General features: G+C 37.3%; 3 protein-coding genes across 6 annotated transcripts in view; 2 read left to right on the top strand and 1 right to left on the bottom strand.

The window, feature by feature from the left end:
- The first annotated feature begins 1,521 nt into the window (after nucleotides 1-1,521).
- bphl (biphenyl hydrolase like) lies at nucleotides 1,522-5,203 on the top strand. Of its 2 annotated transcripts, none has more exons than XM_044128273.1 (7): nucleotides 1,522-1,767; nucleotides 2,857-2,951; nucleotides 3,030-3,196; nucleotides 3,870-4,023; nucleotides 4,120-4,251; nucleotides 4,411-4,534; nucleotides 4,619-5,203. In XM_044128273.1, the coding sequence occupies exons 1-7, from the start codon at nucleotides 1,685-1,687 to the stop codon at nucleotides 4,707-4,709; spliced, it is 846 nt and encodes a 281-aa protein (XP_043984208.1). In that variant the 5' UTR covers nucleotides 1,522-1,684; the 3' UTR covers nucleotides 4,710-5,203. The 2 variants fall into 2 exon arrangements, with proteins under 2 accessions (XP_043984208.1, XP_043984207.1); XM_044128272.1 differs by having other exon boundaries at nucleotides 2,857-2,960.
- Nucleotides 5,204-5,589: 386 nt separating this feature from the next.
- On the top strand, nucleotides 5,590-7,631 carry psmg4 (proteasome (prosome, macropain) assembly chaperone 4). Its single transcript, XM_044128274.1, has 3 exons — nucleotides 5,590-5,916; nucleotides 6,006-6,081; nucleotides 7,408-7,631. The coding sequence occupies exons 1-3, from the start codon at nucleotides 5,740-5,742 to the stop codon at nucleotides 7,527-7,529; spliced, it is 375 nt and encodes a 124-aa protein (XP_043984209.1). The 5' UTR covers nucleotides 5,590-5,739; the 3' UTR covers nucleotides 7,530-7,631.
- A 4-nt stretch (nucleotides 7,632-7,635) lies between these two features.
- Nucleotides 7,636-19,365, bottom strand: part of LOC122838008 (solute carrier family 22 member 23) — a 46,967-nt gene continuing 35,237 nt past the window's right edge. For all 3 annotated transcript variants that reach the window (XM_044128271.1, XM_044128269.1, XM_044128268.1), the window contains exons 4-10: nucleotides 15,315-15,501; nucleotides 14,162-14,289; nucleotides 13,642-13,744; nucleotides 13,230-13,456; nucleotides 11,691-11,723; nucleotides 11,460-11,583; nucleotides 7,636-10,694 (exon numbers count right to left, since the gene is read on the bottom strand). In XM_044128271.1, coding sequence (XP_043984206.1) covers nucleotides 10,274-10,694; nucleotides 11,460-11,583; nucleotides 11,691-11,723; nucleotides 13,230-13,456; nucleotides 13,642-13,744; nucleotides 14,162-14,289; nucleotides 15,315-15,501 — 1,223 coding nt within the window. In that variant the 3' untranslated portion in view covers nucleotides 7,636-10,273. The remainder of the gene's footprint in view (nucleotides 10,695-11,459; nucleotides 11,584-11,690; nucleotides 11,724-13,229; nucleotides 13,457-13,641; nucleotides 13,745-14,161; nucleotides 14,290-15,314; nucleotides 15,502-19,365) is intronic.

Raw genomic sequence — 19,365 nt, 5'->3', positions numbered from 1 at the left:
AAACATCTCATCAGGGCTGACGAGTCAGACATAAACAAACCGGCCTTTGTTGAGGTTTACATTAAAAAAGTCATAAGTTCATTACAGGAAATTCTTTTTTGCTTGATTATTTTTAATACCTATCGTACTTAAAAGTTCTTTGGCTGTACCTTTTTATTAAGACTTTTCTCAATCTATGTAAAGGCCAAGGACAATCGACATAGGCCTTTAAAGGCGACAGTGTGATTTTAGCAAACCAAGGACACCAACTCTGTAGTAGATCAGTGTTACAAAAGATAAGAATATCAGTTTTTACATTTAAGCTTTGGAGGTTTATCTCAAACCATGAGCTGTGTTTTGCAAAACTGTTGCAGAAGAAAGTATTGTTACTTTTCATTTTCAAAGGGGTGAAATGGGAGAGCAATCCACAAATCAATGAAAAGAAATATTGCACTTATTAAAGAAGTTTCAAAGTAAAAAGGACTTAATTGGAAAGCCCTGCCTAATAGAAATGACTGGACATTTTAAGGAGCTAAGGCTTCATTTTCTGCGTGTATTTCAAGCAGTGAGAAGAGGATGGCATGGCAGCTTTTGCAAATGCGTCACAAAGGTATAAAAAAACAACTTGTAGTGTTCCATATCTAAATAGTACAACATGCTGTGATTCAAAAATGTAAGCAATGTTGTAGTTCAGCAACTGAATTATATATCTGTGCAAAGCTCAACATGCAGTTGAATGCAACATTAGTACCTGTCTGCCCACCATTGATGTATTATATGCAATTATGGCCGTCATTAACTTTGTGTACTCTGTTTTTCTTTGAAAGTAAACCTGGCCCATTGGTTTTCTGTATGGGTTTGGTTGCTGTCTTGTCTTCTCAGCTTCTGCTCAATCATGGCAGATGGCTGCTCATGCTGAGCCTGGTTCTGTTGGGGCTTTCCCTATTAAAAGGAAGTAGTTCCTTCCAACTAATAAATCTTTTTTTAAACAGTTCATTATCTATTTTTAATTTTTAGTACCACTGTTAGGTTAACTGTATAGGTAATTTCATTCAATACGGAAGTTTTATTGTGGTTTGAAATAAAACAGAGGTTTTATTGTCTTGCTATTAATCTTCAACTCTCACAGATTCTCAATCAAACTTACGTTTTGGCCCAATACCGGTGGGCCACTCAAAAATATTAAATTTACCAGTAAAGTATGTATTGGTAAAGATAAATTACTTTAAACTTGAATCTCCTGGGGATACAAATAATTTTGGGTGCAACTGTATACCTGGAAAGCGCCATAAAATTATATGCTTTATAAGTCATTATCCCATTTAATAAACTAAATTTAACTCATCTTTCTTTAATCCCCGCACAAAAGAAAACACACATTTAAATATGTAATTTCTGAGAGTGATTACTGTACAAAGCCAAATTTAAGAAATGAAACTTTTGAAGTAATGCACTTAAATCAAAGCAAAACATATTTTTCTGGATTGGAATGAAGTAAATTAAACATTCTTGCTCCTTCCCGTACTTTCGCTTTAAATTTCACTGACGTGAACACTCTCAAACCTCGCTCACGCAGAGCTGCTGCCCGGACTTCCTTTGAAAGCACCCACAAGGAGCTCATGACTGAGAAGACTTGGAGCAGTCTTAAACCGCTTTAATCCAACCTGCAGTAGCCGACCGTGTGACTGCAACGCTGATTGACTAAATGGCCTTGCTTTTGGTTGGAAGACGTTTATTTAAATGCAGCATAGACGTCGGGAAGAAAATGGAGGCGTCGCAGGTGTACTGGTAACTGTTTGCATTGCACTGCTTTCAGTAGGAGAACGTTTAATGTTCAAAGTTCTTCAAACTGCCTCAAAAACAGATAGGAAGTTCATTCGGACAAGTCTAGTTTGGTGCTAGGTGCAACTGTTTTTACTTCAATGTTTGTTTGTTTATATCCACTAGATGGCGCAATTTCTTTAGATGCACAAAGAATGATGAAAGTCTCCAAAATCACCAGGAAAACACCCAAAACTCCTTTGGAGTTTAACTTTAATTTCTGTTTAGGATTTACGTGGTGAATTTAACTCAGTTCTACTTTTAATTTATTTCACTCATATTGTGGACAGCACACTTTTTTACTCCTTAAAACCGTCTGCTAAAGTTTATTCTAAAATTATTTAAAGATTGTCAATTTTAGAAAAACTTCTAGCTTGTTTTGTTATTTTGTAAGACGTTATTTAAATGAGATAAAATATTTCTTCCCCAAAAGGAGCATCTGCATGCTATATGAAGCATATAGCAATCTTTGTAAATTAATTTAGATTTGTCTTGTTTTGTTTGTCTCTTTTAAAGGTGTTTGAGTCATATGTGAGAACACTATTCATTTTAGAAAAAACTTGATAACAGTATCAGTAGTTTGTAAAGAGAGTTGGAGCTTGAGAAATCAAGATGGAATAGCTTGATTTCCTTATCAAAGATTTTAAACACTCGTGTGGAGCCAAGCTATTGCAAAAATAATATTGTCGGGTTAATGAATTTCATTATAATAATTTTTTTTTTTTTTAACTCCCAGTGTTTCCTGAAGAATTCTATAGCCAGTAGTCTGGTTACAGTCTGGAAGACAGTTTTCAAAAAAAGAAGCGATTGCTGAAAATGTTTACATGGTATTGTGTTGCATTAAAAAACAAATTTCTGAAATTTGTAAAAAAAAAAAAAAAAAACTTGACAGTCTTACCCTGCAAGGTGTTTTGACCCTTTTCTGAACTCCCTGAGATTATATTACACTTTTTTGCTCTGCTTTACAGAGCATGCGATCATGTATCCTTTAGATCCAAACACGTTTTTAAGCGTCTCTTCTAGTGTTTGCTTAGATGCGGTTTTGTTTCTCTGCAGCTCTTCAGCTTCCTCAGGCAAACGGCGTGTTAACAGCGTTGATCTGTACTACGAGCAAACAGGACATGGGAAACATGCTGTTCTTCTCTTTCCTGGTGCTCTTGGTAAACACCGACAATCTGAGGATAAGCTTTAATACCTTGTGTACAACAGATCTGTCTTTTTTACCACAGGGAGCACGAAGACAGATTTCGGTCCACAGCTGAAGTCTCTGAACAAAGAGTGTTTCACTGTGGTCGGGTGGGATCCCCGTGGATATGGGCAATCCCGTCCTCCAGATCGAGACTTCCCTTCTGACTTTTTTGAGAGGGATGCAAAGGATGGAGTAGATCTGATGAAGGTGACTTATGACCACACTTAACTGTACAGAACCATTTTCTCTGTGTTTTGACCCTCTTTCAATAAATACAGGACAAAAAAAACCCACTCTCTACATAAAACATAGTTTATGTTCTGATTATGTCTTTCCACAGAATTGTAAAACACGGTCAAACACTTGTCTTAAAGGGAAGGAAAACAAGGTTAACAGTCTACATTAGTGCTTTAATGGTTAACAATCCTAATAAAATCTTTGCTTTGAGTGCCTTCTTTTTGTCAGTACAAAATTTCTGTTGATGTTCACGTATCACTTCTTTAAATTAGTTGTTCTTTCCAGATATTATATCTGTATTGTTTTATCCATGATATATTAGCTATAACAGTGACTCATTTTTCTTCAGTGTCTGAGCAAAATGAGGAAGTGTGGGTGACTTTAACTGTTTTAAGTATTGAAATATTCCTCATCCTGTACACATGCAACATTAGGTTGAAATGACTTTCTGGGCCTTGTCAACATTGTAATTCTTGTTTAAAAGGTGAGATGTCTCATCTGTCTTAAACTGCTAAAATTTGCATATATAAAACTATATAATCACTTTTGTGTGTATCACAAAAATGTATACTATTTTTAAATGTTATCAAAATATTTGTAAAAATATTCCTTCATTGGTATTTTGTTCATATTTTTTTAACAGACTCTAGGTTTTAAGAAATTCTCTTTGCTGGGTTGGAGCGACGGGGGAATCACTGCTATGATTGCAGCTGCAAGAAACCCTGAGCTGATAAATAAGATGGTCATCTGGGGATCTAATGTCTTCGTTACTGAGGATGACCTCAAGCTTTACAATAGTACTCCAGTTTTTATTGTTCAAAATAGCTGCCGGTGCAAGAGAAGACATTTTTTTAACTATTGATTGTATATTTCTTATTTCTGGGAATATCTAGTGGTTCGTGATGTCTCAAAGTGGAGTGCAAGAATGAGGCAGCCCATGGAGGAAGTGTATGGAGCAGAAGCATTTGCTAATTTATGGGAGAACTGGGTGGATGGCATTGCTCAATTTGCAAAGAGACCAGAAGGTGAGGAAAACCATGTTGTTACTGAAGCATAACAACTGAAATGAAACTAAAATGAGCCCTGTTTTTGCCTATTTTAAAAAACAATACGTAAAAGAATTTTTTTTAATATCTTATTTTGTATTTTAGGCTGAAATGATTCTTTTTGTATTTCATGTTTAGGAAATATCTGCATGGAACTTCTACCTCTTATCAGTTGTCCAACCTTGATCATACATGGAGAGAAAGACCCTATGGTCCCCAGCTTCCACCCTCATTACCTTCATAAAAACATAAAAGCATCACGGTGAGACCATGTTCCAACCAATAAATTCTAGTGCATTAGTTTTATTGTAACAATGAGCAAAAACATTTCCCCCCCTAAATCTAGGTTGCATTTAATGCCAGAGGGAAAGCATAACCTTCATCTGAAGTATGCAGAGGAATTCAACAAACTAGTTAAAGACTTCCTCAAAGACTGATGCAGATTATTAGTTGTTTTGTAGCCTGCAAACACTAATCTTCATCTTGGATACGTTTGTTTAATTTTCTCAAATTTTCTTTTTTTTTTGTTTTTTTGTTTTTTAAATAAAACAAATTTATTAATTCTCATGTCCACAGCTTGGAATTCTGTTGAGTGCTAGTTATTGACTGCAAACTCAATGAGATGTTGTCAATCATACAGCAACAACATGGTGAAAAGAGAAGGCTCTTTGCTTCAAAGAATAGTGACCCTCACCATATTAATATTGGTTGCACAAGCATCTGTTATGATTCTGGGGCTCTTTGATCAGGCTGGACAGCTATGTTCCCTTAGTAAACAAAATCTAAAAACTTATTTTTGTTTGATGATAAAACTAGTTTGATTATCAGAAACATTTAAATGTGACCAAAAAAGAATAGATATTTTATTTGTGGAAACATGGATGGATGGATGTGGAAACAATTGTCATAGAACTATGAAGTTAACTGAGTTGATCTCTTAGCACATGCTTTCCTATCTTGATCGGATATTTATGAAAACAATTATTTCATTACTTACAGAATATTACTTTTTTCAAACGAAACTTTTTTTTTTTTTTTTTACCAAAATGTTGGTCTGTTGCTGTTTTTGGAATAAAAAAATATGTTCTACAATAACAACAAGCAAGACCTTTGGGATAAATTAAGGACCGTGAATTAAACAACTGATATTTTTTTCATAATTGCTGAACTGTGTCATGTATGCACATTCAACATTTGGTAAACATTTCATTGTAATATTTTCAAAAGTTAATTATTGTATTTGTTGCAGTCTGGGCCAGTGTTTTGACTATCCGTGCTACCTCGTCAGATTTTCCCAAAGTATGGCGGATTAATGGGTAGCGCCGATGGCTAGATCACCGGAGCAAGTCCGTTGCATCTAAAATCGATTGGTTTGGTCTGCCATTTCCCCACTGTAATCAGGAAGTAGCTCTTGTTGTTTCACACGGGTCGTCATTTTCCAATGTTAGCGTGACAAAGTGCGTCAAAATGACTGAAATGCTGAACGGTTCGGACTTCGGGGGAATTTTGGTGCATAATTTCTCCGAGAAGATTCTGGAGCAGGTCGTCCACTTCCACGTGATGAAGTTGAACGAAGGCTTTTTCCTTTGGGTCGGTTCGGCTCCTGCTCTATCTAACTTAGCGGTTTCAATGAGCAGCAAATACGTGAGTAAATTGGTTAATTCAGCAGCTGTGTTTCCGCTTCTCATTGATGTTTTCTAAATTCAGTTCATGTTTTTTCTTATGATTTTCAGGATTCGATGCCGTTATCAACATTGGTTATGGGAGATCCGTCAAATACTGCAGCAAACTCTTTGGCACAGAGGCTAGGTAATGTATGGTATTAATTAAATTTTTTATCACAATGTTTCTGTACTTGGGTATAATAAGGCTAAGAGTTAAAGCTTGCATTAGGTTAAAGGAGAGCTTCATCTACAGTGACGATTTTGTATTTTTCAGCTATTTTTGGCTGGATGCACAGCCAAAAATAGCTGTGCATCCACAGTAAAAGAATACATTTTATTGTGCTTTGAGAATTGTAGAAATTATACTTAATAGCATTTTATATTTCAAGTTCTTTCGAAACTGAAAGTGATATTGACATAGACGCTGAAGGAACCTGACGAATAAATACTAGTTTCCCCGTTTTATAACGGCAGTGATAGTACCAGCATTTTGATTTCCACCATATATTACATATAAATAGAGAATGTCAAATTTAACACTAAGACATCCAAGTAAGAAAGGTAAATAGTAAGGCATTTTAAACAAAAGCATAACAAAAACACTGCAGATTCTGGTGAGTAATATAGTAAGGACCCATTATGTTTGTTCTCTTTATATTGCAAAAATTGCACACAGGCATCAAATTAGGTGCACATGTTGATGGCATCGTTACTCATCATTTTGAAGGTTTACCCTGTTTAAACCAACTAGTTTGATGTTTTTCTGACGAAGTGAGATCACAAGATCTGTCTGAGGCCTTCAGAAAAAAGACTCTAACAGCCTATGAGGTTGGTAAAAGAATTTTAAAAGGTTTCAAAATACTTTTAGATCATTCATTCAGTAGTATGTAAAATAGTCTTTAAAGTAGAGGAAAATTCAAAACGATTGCCAGCATGCCCAGGTCTGCTTGTCTAATCAGTTTAACCCTGAAACCAGACTGTAAGACGCTGAAAGAAATTTCCTGACCCTTGCTTGTTAAATTAATAAATTTATATTTTTTGCTTCCTCAAACTTCAGTAACTTTAGCAATCTTTTTTGTGCAACTCACATACTAAGCTCTGCTGCTCAAACTAAAAATGCATTTTGCAATAAGCAGGCATTCCAACTGTGTAAGATTAATTGCAATAGAAGCAATGATGCAACAAAAATACTCAAAATCCCTTGTCTTTATTAGGATCAACCCTTTGTATGTGATTAATTTTATAGAGTATACCTTACTGGCTCAGATTTCTCAAGTTAAATTCCCACCATATTTTTAAATCATGTTTTTAATTAGCACAGCTCTAAGCATAACTCGCTTAAAAAAAATACCTCTAACTTTCAAATGTTTTCTTCCCTCACATGCATAGTTCATGTATTATTTTTTAACATTAGCCAGTGAGTTTGTCTAATGAACCAAGTGAACAAGGATCTTTCTGTTTTTCTTCACAGCAAAGAGGACCAAGAAACAAGTTTTTGTGAGTTACAGTCTTCCGATGACAGACTCCAGCCTGAGTTTGTTGGTGGAAAACCGGATCAAAAAGGAACTGGAGCTTCACCCTGAGAACTTTTAGAAGCATGTCACCCCTTTAAGACATTTACTGTCCTTACATCAACACCTGTTTATTCTTTTCATTGTCCTGCAACCAAACTCTCAAAACAAAACAGACACACAAGCAATCACATCCACTGTTCTTTTATTGACATAATAAATTAAGTGGTTTATTATCAAAACATGTAGGCCTATGGCTTTTTGTACAAATGCATCTTATTAAAAAAATAACACTTAGAAAACAGCATTAGAGACTGAGTTTTTTTTTTTTCTATTTTTCATTGCTTTACCTGTTAAACATACAAACCAGTAAACCCATACAACACTAATATGGTTTGAATCATTGTTTGGATTAGTAGGCTGGTTCATCTAGTTGATGTGCTTCTAAACATGTGAAGATCAAGATCCATACATTATGAATGAATGGCACATGTAGAAATCCTACTCAGTATTCACATAGTATAAATGTTCACAGTTACAACTAGGCCAGTTCTACACTGCTGTACTCTAATATCCACACGTGTTTATTTAAAAAAGCTATTTTATTGTGCTTTCTGCCTAATGTTAAACATGGAAACAGCAGGATTATAACAATACTAAAATACATATAACATACAGTGACAATTGGAGCGGAAATATTTGCTAATGAAGGAGGTAATTCAAGCAACAAGTTTGCCCTTGGCATCATTAGAAAATAAATACTGGATTTCTTCAGTTACATCTCATCTTAAATCTGTAAAAAAAAAACACAGAGCCAATGAGATAAAGCCATTGAATTGCTGAGATACATCATTTAGACATACAGCAGTACACCGCCCTAATATCCGTTCAGCTCTCAGATTTGTCTCGTCATCAAGTCTCAAAAGGCTACACGTAAAAGTCTGCCGTGGTCTCCGGCTGTTTGTAACGTCCGACAACCATCATATGTCCCCCTGACAGCGTTGGTCTTTATTTAAAGATTGGCGTCTACGCCGACCGCATCTCTGAGGATAAAGTGCCACAAATGGACTTCAATTAGTGGACACAAATGAAAAGGGGAGAAAAGATACATGTAAAATTATTAAAACCTTTTGTCCCCTTTCATGCAAAAAAATAAAAAATATTTATAGTGGATTAAGCCTGTATTTCCAACAGATTGGCTAAAAATTCACAAACACTTGATTGTGTCTTTGACATTTAGTGCAAAATAATCTAAGAAGCTCTTTACCCCCTTTAAGATTTCTTCTGTTTTTGCTTTTGTTTGTCTCACTTGTATACTAAAACCATAAAGCAAGTTTTATGTCAAAGATAACCTGAGTAAAACGCACTTTTCAAATTATTTCATATATTTAGGGAGCCCAGCCCCTTTCTTTTTTTAAATGATGATTTCGCTACGATCAATTACGTTTTCTGAAAGTTGAGTTCAATTTCACCAATCCTAATTAGCGTCAGACCAGTAGGATCAAGAAATTACTTTAGGGGATGTTTAAAAGCATGAAGAATGTTGAATGATCTGAAAAACGCACGCATTGAACTATTCTAAAGAAATTTATGATCAGATTGACACCTATGGGTTTGGCATGGATGATGAAACCATTTCTAAGGCTTCAGTACACCAAATAACCATATTGTCCACAAATGGAGAAAACAATGAACATCAGTGAATCAGAATCACACAGAGCAGCTCAACCAGGTCACAAAAGAACCCAGAACAACATCTGAAAGCACTGCAGACCTTTGTGTTTATCATGCAACATTTAAAAGGAGGCTGGGTAAAAGAGACACCAATGGAAGAGTTCCCATTGGTGAGCAAAAATATCACAAAAACCCATCCAATGTTCCCAAAATTATACGTCTTGACTATCCCACCAGACTGAATTGATGGGACCATGAATACTGGCATTTAATGTCAGCAGCACATGTTCAGCCAACACAAATTAAGGTGTTCTACAGGCCTGTTCAAAGTCTAGATTGGGATTTGCCTGAGATTCAGTGGTATGACTTTAAATAGGCCTCTCAAGATTGAAAACTATCCAGTTTCGTTGAACCGAAGCTATTCTGCACAGAAATACAGACCAAAATTCCTCCACACCAACATATGTTGCATCCATCAATCAATTTTCTGTACACCCTTGACCCTACTGGGGTCGGGAGGGGTGCTGGTGCCTATCTCCAGCAAATGTTTCGGGCGAAAGGTGGGGTACACCCTGGACAGGTCGCCAGTCTGTCGCAGGGCAACACAGAGTTGGGTTTTTCAAGTTGGGTTGATTTACCTTTTTTGTCACTTGCTAAATGAAATTATTACATGAAAAACACCTTTTTTGCATTTGCTTAGGTTATCTTTAAACATTTAAGTTCACCAAGAACCAAAACCAGAAGTTGAACCATATAGCTTTCCACACGCAAGAACTATTTGGGCCCACTCAGATGATCCACAATTAGCATGTTTCAACAAGTCAAATCTACAAACACAAAAGTCACAAAGTTAATCTGCCATTGGTTTACTTCCCTGCATTCGTTTACTTTAAGCAGTGCAGAAAAATCAGTCACATTCTAACTTCAGATAAACCAGGTCCATACATATTTCTTTTTGGCAACTCCTGAATGAATCATTGTCACTAAATGTTACACAGGCTTGCTATCATTGTCATCATCTCAAACCTCACTACAGTTTAACAGCAGTTCATCTGGTTTGTCTGAACATTTTTGTTCCTTTTCTCCTAAAACATTTGATCGCATCATCGCTGCATCAGTTATCTGCACAGTAGAAGACTATTGCTGTGATGTTCATACCCCGTTGGCTATGGCACAGTTACCAATCACCTCACCACCGGTTGCAAGAGCATAGGTAGCAGGTACCGCTGCCAGAGCGGTGGCTACTGCTGCCGTAGCGCCCCCTGTGGCTGTGAGATGTAACGGCGTGTCGTGAACACGCGAGTAGTCCCTTTCGTACTTGACGAGGAGGAGATGCTGCTCTCCAGGATGGAGCAGGGTCTGACGGGTGAAGGTTTCTCCGTCGGCGAGGCTCTCTGGCAGCGGTTGTCCCCGCGGCTCTGGCAGCAGCAGCAGGCAGATGATACACAGCAGCGTGCAGCAGGCGAAGATCACGTGATGCAGGAAGTAGCCCTTTTGGTTGTGCAGCTCCATGATTGGGGCGGTTAGCATCCCGAAGCCTGCACTAGCCAGGACAAGGCCCAGACCTCCACCCCTGTACAAAGCGAAAATCAAACTCATTTACTCATGTTCTGATAGAACAGCACACAAAATTATATTCACCCAAACATAGCTGAAATATTTCTTGTAAAAAAAAAAAAAAATCAGTTATGATAGTCATAATGTGTAAATGGTTTGGGGAAACACCACGAAAAAACAGGACATTTCCTCACTTTCTAAAAATATCCCGGGACGCCCGGGACAGGACGTGGAATACGGACATGTCCTGGGAAATACGAACGTTTGGTCACCCTAACTTAAACACCTTAATGGGCTCCTGTGATGACCATAACGGCTCTGAGATGGAAACTGTTTTTTGAAATCAAAGAAAATTATTCAGCTCTCAACCCGACTTACTTGACAAGTAATAACTGAACATTTGTAATCTATTTAGTTTATGCAACACAATTATTTACTAGAGGGAAAAAAAACTCCCATTCATTTGAATACTCTTCTAGGATTATCTTGTTGTTTTCTAAAACATGTCAAATGTTTAAATTTTTTCATATTTGCTTATTTTACCTACAAAGTAAAATTGGGTACTGAGGTCAAAATCCTTGCAAGGTGTCTTTAAGCCTCATTAATAAAATATCTTGAAGTCACCAAAGATTACTTGCTTCTTGTGACCACAAGAGAGAGCTGTTGCTCTTCATAAAATGTACTGTGATCAGATGCAATGTAATTTTACTGTTATGCTACTTGCAATTAATTTGTTGCTGGTTTAAACTTTAACATTAAAAACTGCCTTGTTAGGACTCACCTGATGACAGTGGGAGTGATTTCAGCACAAAAGAAAATACTGAGTGTGCTGACAGCATGAGAAGAAAACATGCCGATGATGGAGAAGGCCACTGAGAATTTTCTGTTCAGTGTGTCTCGTAGAACTGTTCCAAAATCAAAAAAATAAAAAAGCAAGATTAAATCAGCAAAGTAAAAAGACCTGATGAGGAAAGCGTTTTAGGTCAAAATTAAACTGAAGCAGCAGCTGTACCTGTGTCATGGCGGAGGCTGTACTTTCCAATTACTGGAGTCCATTAGTGAGCATTGAAGAATGGAAAAGAAAGGAGAGCAATTCATTAGTAAGCACAAATGGTAGAACAGTGCTGACTCAAAACAACAAAAAAAAGCCCTTAGGAGAACTCTGAACAGGAACAATAAATAATGACTACTGCACATGTAGGTCAGAAATGCAGAATGATGGTTAAACTGCAGTCTGTGCTGTTTTAATGACTCAAGAACTGCCTGCAAGGTGTGCTGAATAACCAACTTTCTGCCCAACAAAAGATTCAATACTTAGATTTACTATTAAAAAAATAGAAACATAATTTTATCCATGCTCATTCAGTTAAGTTACCTTTAGCTACAAATTTGCAATGCACTAAACATCTCAAATACATTGTGTTTAAATGATCTAGAAATACAATATGTAATAAAAATTGCCTGTTCAAACAAAAAAAAAAGGGAATTCATGAAGGATCAGTTAAGAGATGTAAATGTCAGCATGTCCTGCTAACTAGCTTAATTTAAATTTTGATTTTGCTTGCACCACAAAATGATTAAATAAAATGGGTAACATACAGGATATTATTTTAAAAAAAGTTGCTACAGGTAACACCTGGTGGACTTTACTAGCTGCACTGATCACAAACATATTCTTTGATAGGAATACATAATAGAGTCATTTGTATTCCACAATTATTTTTCAGAAACTACAAGGTATTTTCCAAACTTTCATTGTACTTTTGAAACTAGCCTGTATTACAAATCACTGTAACTATCATTATAAGATACATGTAAGTTCACAGAAATCAACTTGTAACTCATTCTCATTCTTGGAAACTAATCTGTGACATCCAGCAAAGTAACTTATATGTTGTGGAAGTGTAACTTGCACATTCCAGGATGTAACTTGCGTATGAAGTGAGTTGTAACTCCCTGCAAAGTAACTTGTAAGTACCAGCAGAATGCTGTTCCTTGACTTGTAGGTTCTGTGAAGTCTCCTGTACTTCCACCAAGGTAACTTAGTCAATTCAAAAAGTAACTTGTAAGTTCTGCCAAATGACTGGCTTGACTTTTTGGGACACCAAATGAGTTCTGGATAAAACTTTTAAAGGCAATAATATAGCTACAATTATTTTAAGCTCAATGGAAATTTCCACTTTAAATATAGCCAGTGCAACTTGAATCTGGTCGCAGATTTAACAGATTTATGGTACCTCAAGTCCTCAGCTGTTGGGCAACAGAAGGTGAATGTAGGAATAACAGGCACTTGGTGCTGCTCTTGCTAAAAGTCCACACCAACATTAATTTTCTATTGAGCATCAATCAGAATTTGACATTTAAATTGGTAAAAATAGAAGATATGCTGTGTAGCAGAGCTTCACTTTCAGACAAAAAATTCACTTGTTGATTGATGAAATCAGATTTCATCACATTACAGTTGGTTCTGCCTTTTATCTACAAAACACATCAATGACCTCAGCAGTTTCCAAAGCAACTTCAAAGTGCCTAGGGGTAACTGTGTACTCACAATTGAGCAGACCCAGCTGCAGTAGTGATGCCAAAGCTGTTATAATCATGAAGGTGAGCAGTCCTCCACGCCGACCCATCAGTCCCACTGCGGGGCAAAGAGCCAGGCATGTAGCCACGGCGATGCCAGCCATGGTGTAGTAGTCTGTGTGGCACAAAGCCGTGGGCTGGGCCTCTGGGTCCATCATACTGCGGGCGAAGCAGTGGTGGATCCCATAACCTGTCAGACTGCACAAATACAAAGTGAGGACATGGCCGTAGACAGGAGACATGCGTCCGCCACAGGGCCTGAGAGGATTTAGATCCACATTCTTTGAGTCTGCCTGTGGATGAAGTAATTCATGCTGTCAACGCAACAGATGCTGGCTATGATGAGCAAAAGAAGTATTTAAAGGCAACCACAACACACTTACGAGTTCACACATAGCACCACAATGTTTTTCCACAGGTTCCTGGTGCTCATCATCTTGACAATGCAGCTCCTCTGGGGTTTCTTGTGTAGCTCCTGTTCCAGCTCTGGCAGGAAACATGAAATGTACACCTTGAGATCTATTTTTCCTTTCAGATGATAATAAGGGATCTTTTGCTAAGGGTCCTTTTTAGCGCAGAGAAGCTAACATGCCGCGGTGTCTTGATCTATCTTCTTTGTCACTGAGAAAAAATGACAAACACTCATACAAGAGATGAATGTGTGTCTATTTGGATAAAAATCAATAAAATTCATCAGAAATTATGAAATTAATTGTTACCAGCAATATAAACTTACAAATGTTGACTATCTGGAAACAAATGTACATCTATTAGTGAGAGCGGCATCACAAGCTATAAGTGATGGTGTAAAATAACTTGCATAAAGATGTGAGTGTGGCAACCGAAAGTATATTTGGCAGTGAAATGGATTTGAGAGCTTTCATCTGCTAAATTTGTCTTCACCTGCAAGAACTCCACTGGGCTCCGCTGTCATGTCAACCTGGTTTTTCCTGGCAATGCGCAGCATCATGGCTTTGGACCGCTTGTAGTGCTGGGTGGCCAGCAACCAGCGTAGCGATTCGGGGAAAATCCTGCAGATTTAGAAGATGCTGAGTAAAGTTAGACTCTTTGAAAGGTGTTGATCCAGCTCCTGCCTGAATATCAGAAATGAATATATCCTGTTATTTAATTCTTTTGGAATTTATTTAATTCTGGGACTATGAAAGAAAGTAGAACTAGCTGTACAATTTTAAAAAAACTTTTCTGTAGAGTGGGGAGAATAGAAGCTCACAGCACAACTTCTTAAATCAGAAGAAAGGAAATAAGCCACAACCAAAAAAACTAAAAGTTTGAGTTGCAATTGTTGTGTGACCTGGAGTTTAACCAATGTTGCTAATTTTAAGGATGGCTTATTCAGGCATAAAATTGGATGAAATTTCTAAAGCTGTGGGATGAAAAGCTCACTAGAAATTGCAAGAGACATAAGGAATCCAACAGAAAATGGTTTTTAATGAGAAAAAAACAGGGATAAGAATTTTTAGAAAACTTTAGAAGAAATTTTGATGCTACCCAACTTCCTTCTTTTCAGGAATTAGGAAATGATTTGACCCAAAATAACAGAAGAAAGTAAAACCTGCTAAATAAAGTAAAATTTTTGGTAATCTGGGGAATAGTTTTTGCATTAAAATGCAATTAATGAATAGAGCTCCAATGGCTAGGGCGCAAAAGTGGTATTTTGCCAGAATCAGAATATGTTTTTGCAAGTTCTGTAAACACTTGATACCAAAAATTATCACTCTATTTCTGATTAAGCCATGTGTTTTGTTGCTGTTTTTGGACCAGAGCTGAACAGGAATGAAAGAATGATTTATATATGCTCCAAACAGCTATAAATGTCCTCCAGTGCTTTTGCATTTGTACCATCAGAAAGACAGAAGAGGAGAACAGACTGTGCTGTAAGAGCAAGACAGAAAGAATGAAGAAGAAAACAGCAGGAGAAAGAGAGCTTTGTTTGGGTGTTGACTGCTCGGTACTGTGTAGTGTGTGTACTGTACAAGCCGTTGCCTGGCTCAGTGTGAGAAACTCTGGATAGATGTCTTCAGAGGGTGGGACTCACCAGACGTATGGCAGCATCAGAACAAAAGGGCTGATGATCACGATCTGCAGCACCTGCCAGTCATCCCCATTCGGCCAATGGCGGCACAGAGTGGCCACTCCTGGCATCAGTAGCTGCCCGCCCACCTTCAGAAAACTGGCCACCATGGTCATGGAAAAGCGCCAGCCTGGCAAGCAAAGCTCGATTCCTAAATAAAGAGGCAGAGCAGAAAGAAAGGAAGATTTTATCTCTGAATATTTAGACTCATTATGTTGTCGCAGCCAGAGAGGAAAATCAGGTATGAATGGGATGCGATTGAGGATATGTCACTAAAAGCAGAGGATTCAATGGTTTAAAAGAGGAAGATTAGTATTTGTCTAGCAGTGAGCTGGTATTAAGTGTTTCCTGTAAATTATTTGACAATTTAATGCCAAATTGAAAGCTTTTTAGAAATCTTAGCTCTTCAGTATTCCCATTTCCCCAGAAGAGGCTCAAGTTCCCATTCTTACTGCCTGTAACGTCTTACAGTCCAGATGGCTGGGTCCATATGGTGACGTCGTTTCTCAAGGTGACCATAGTGGGTGTGTGAGGATAGAGGAAGGAGGGACTCTGAGTAACATGTACTGTCTTAGATTATTATTGAAAATATGATTGAAAAATGGGAGGGAAACAAAGGAGGGCGGAATGTAAATGAGTATTAGAATTAGTAAGAGCAGAATGCAAATTAGTTTCCCCGTTATCTCACTTAGAGGTAGTAGTTTTGCAAATGTCTCCAACCTTTTTCAGATTGTTTTTCAGACTGAAGTGAGAAGGGAGTGCACCAAAGAACAAGCTGCTAGTTATCAGAAAAAAATGTCAGAAATGTAAGTTTTGATGCATTTGATGAACATGTTAGAAACATCAGATTTTTTTCCAACATTGCTGATTAGGGGTACAACTCTGATCAATAAATAGCCAGCTTCGATTGCTGGTTGACTGATTGGTGCATTATTAGTTTTTTGTTTGTTTGTTTTTTTTATCCAATACTGAAGAACTAAAAGCTTAACATGGGTTAATAACTTTAAAAAAAATCTTCAGAAGTGCATATATCTCCATCATATAAAGCTTAAAGGTCAAATCTCCATTTGGCTCAGAAGGTGGGACCTGAATCTTCAAATAATGTCAAACCCAGCTTTATTATGTCCAGGGGCAGACCTATGCCTACAGAATCTATTCAGACAGAAGAACCAAGAAACAGATGTTAGGTGTGATGAGAAACCTCTATTTGATAAACTGTAAGGCATGTAGAAACTATGATTGTTAGAAAAGATGTAAAATTATGGACATCTTGTTGGCTAAGGTCTGTGAAGTCACATTTGCAGTTCTAAGAAAAACTATGCATTTCAAATTTCCTAATTTTTTGTCACGTTTCAAAAAACATGTCTGACAAATATAAACTCAGGAAAGAAAAATTGCTTTGCAATCCTTTCAATGCTGGTGGTTTCAATAACTTTGCCTCTTCTCTTCTTGAATTTAGATCAGTTCATGATGTGAATACAAGTAATTTCTTGAGCCTGCAGGTCTGACAGTAATCACACCTGGGTGTTGCTGGTAAAACAGAACCGAAGGAATTTGGATAATCCCAGATAATTCATAATTTATCTAGAGAGTCATTATCTTCTCACATGGGCAGGATGGTTCACATAACTTTTTCTCTCATTCAGTAAAATCATCCTTTGAAAACTGCATTTTTTTATTCACTCAGGTTGTTTGATATTACAGTTTGTTTGATGATCTCATATAAAAACCCAAAAGAACAAGATGACATTATTCTCCTTTACACATATAAGTTTGTAAAACTACATCAGATTAACAATTCGAAAGTTTACCTAAATTTATGTCATATATCAAATAACTCTAACCACATTAACATCTGAATAATAATACAGTGAGGTTGACTTGATGTGTTTGCAATCTTACAATGACATTAGCAGACCTATTAAGGCATTGTTGAGAGCCAACATGGCTCCATGTCTATTTGCATTGGAATCAGGTAACAAATCTGATAAATGAAGACAGAATTTGAATGGCAGCTGTAAGTGGTCATACTAAGATATATTCATTTGTATCTAAATAAGCCAGGACACACAATAAAACCAAGTTTACGCAGAGCTGTACTGGCAAAACAATGAGCATCATCACTTCTAAGGGGTGGAAAAGCAGCAAAACAAAGGCTGCTCCCCAGTTCTCTGAGGAGGTGTCGAATCCCACTGATAACACACAGGTCAGTATCTTTATTTTTGTTAAAGCTGACTGTGAGAACCGTTCTTCTTATGCTGATTATCTTGCCACTCCCCCATGAGCCGATCCTCCCTCACTCTCCTTTCCTCCGTCTCCTCTGCCGCTCTGAAGTGGCTCTCACTTGCTTTAAAAAAAATCTACCATCCCCCATCGCCATCCTCCTCCTTTCACCAAGCAGCTTCTCCTCTGACTCCTCTGAAACTTGCAGAGGCTTTACAGAACAACAAACCCAGAGAGAAAAAAACACGAGACAAAGAGAAGACAACAAAAACCAAAGACCTAGAGACCAGACTTGTCTTTCAAGGCAAACAGCTGAGAGCTTTACCACAGAGCCACGTTGTATGGTTTTGTTACTGCCTCCCTAACCTCGCCCGAGGCTTGTTAACAAAGTGAAGGGACCATTGGCTTTTTGTCAGGATGAGTTCTCATGAAAACCACTGTGTGGTTTAGTTTGTCTTATGCAGAACAGCTCAGTCACAGAGAAATGTGCACCTAGATTTGCTGCTGGGATGTTCAGTTTAATTGGGCTGTAGGTCAAAAATGAAAAACAACAATCTCAAAATTATTTTTTTATTCTGCAGCTTTGGGAGCAACTCTAGGTGCAGAGTTACATAAAGTTCCATGTTCTGCATGCCCAAAATAGAACTACAGACAGGGAATGCTATATATTGGGGAGGGACATATTCACCATTTCACCTGTATGTGATACAGTATAGGTGTTTGATGTAAAAATTTGTTGGATTTCCTCTAGAGAAGGTAAAGAAAAAAACAAGCTCTTAAAAGTCCACAAATGAAAACAAGGCAGCCTGAAGTGAAGGCAATTTCATCCTTTGTTCAGATATAAATACAATAAAGTTATTTCTCAAGTCAAGAAAACAGCTTCATCTTTACAATTAATTATAAAGATGTTCATCATTATTCACTTGCCTATCTATTGTCCAACATCACTCTGAAGTTTTAAGCAAAGGACCCAAAATAATTTCTTCAAGAGTCACTGCCGAACAAAACCTCTGGTTTGAGAAATTTAATATGAGAGAATCAAGTTCTATTCACGCTTTATAGAGAGAATAGTGAAGCTTAGTAATAGTAACCTTTCATACAAGATAAAACAGTATAAGGAGAAACCCTCTTCTGAAGCCTCGACAGGGACTTTAGGGAGGACAGGATGGGAAATGTTTGACAATTCGACAAGGGCACAGCATGACAGCAGCATTAAACCCAGCTGAGTCAGCAGAAGTCACACGCCTCATTTCAATGAAACACAACCTTAGTACATGCTCTACTTTCCTTGCCTTTGTCATAAGCTGCAACACTTTGAGAGGCAAGGACAAAGAGAGAGGAGGGACAATTCTTGATTTCTGGACATAAACCTTTATTGTAGACATATGCTGTGATTTTGTGTAGAAATTTGTCACCCTCAAAAGCACCTTCTATAATTTCTTTGAGTTAGAACTGTACTTTTGATTTACAGGATGTTGACCCAATTTATGTGTAAAAGGGTCTCTGGAGACGCCTCATGCAGATTAATTATTCCCTCTGTTGTGTGCGAACCAGAACTGCTCTGAATACTTAAACAAATTATTCTTTATGGATAATTTTTAAGAAAAAGGTACAAGTCAGATCTATATTTGTTTGTAGCCTGAGTTTAGTTTTTTGTTTTGTTAGCTTTTAGTTTTTCCATCACCTGCTTTGTTGCCTTTCACCCGAATGTTATAATGCAGAATCAGCGAGGCAATAAAGCTTGGTCCTTCTGCAGAAAATACCAACATTTTATTGAACAGATAAGTAGTTT

Source organism: Gambusia affinis, linkage group LG10 (genome assembly GCF_019740435.1).
Source record: "Gambusia affinis linkage group LG10, SWU_Gaff_1.0, whole genome shotgun sequence".
Lineage (NCBI taxonomy): Eukaryota > Metazoa > Chordata > Actinopteri > Cyprinodontiformes > Poeciliidae > Gambusia > Gambusia affinis.
The sequence above is the reverse complement of the archived record's forward strand: the minus strand, read 5'-3'. Positions and strand labels throughout refer to the sequence as shown.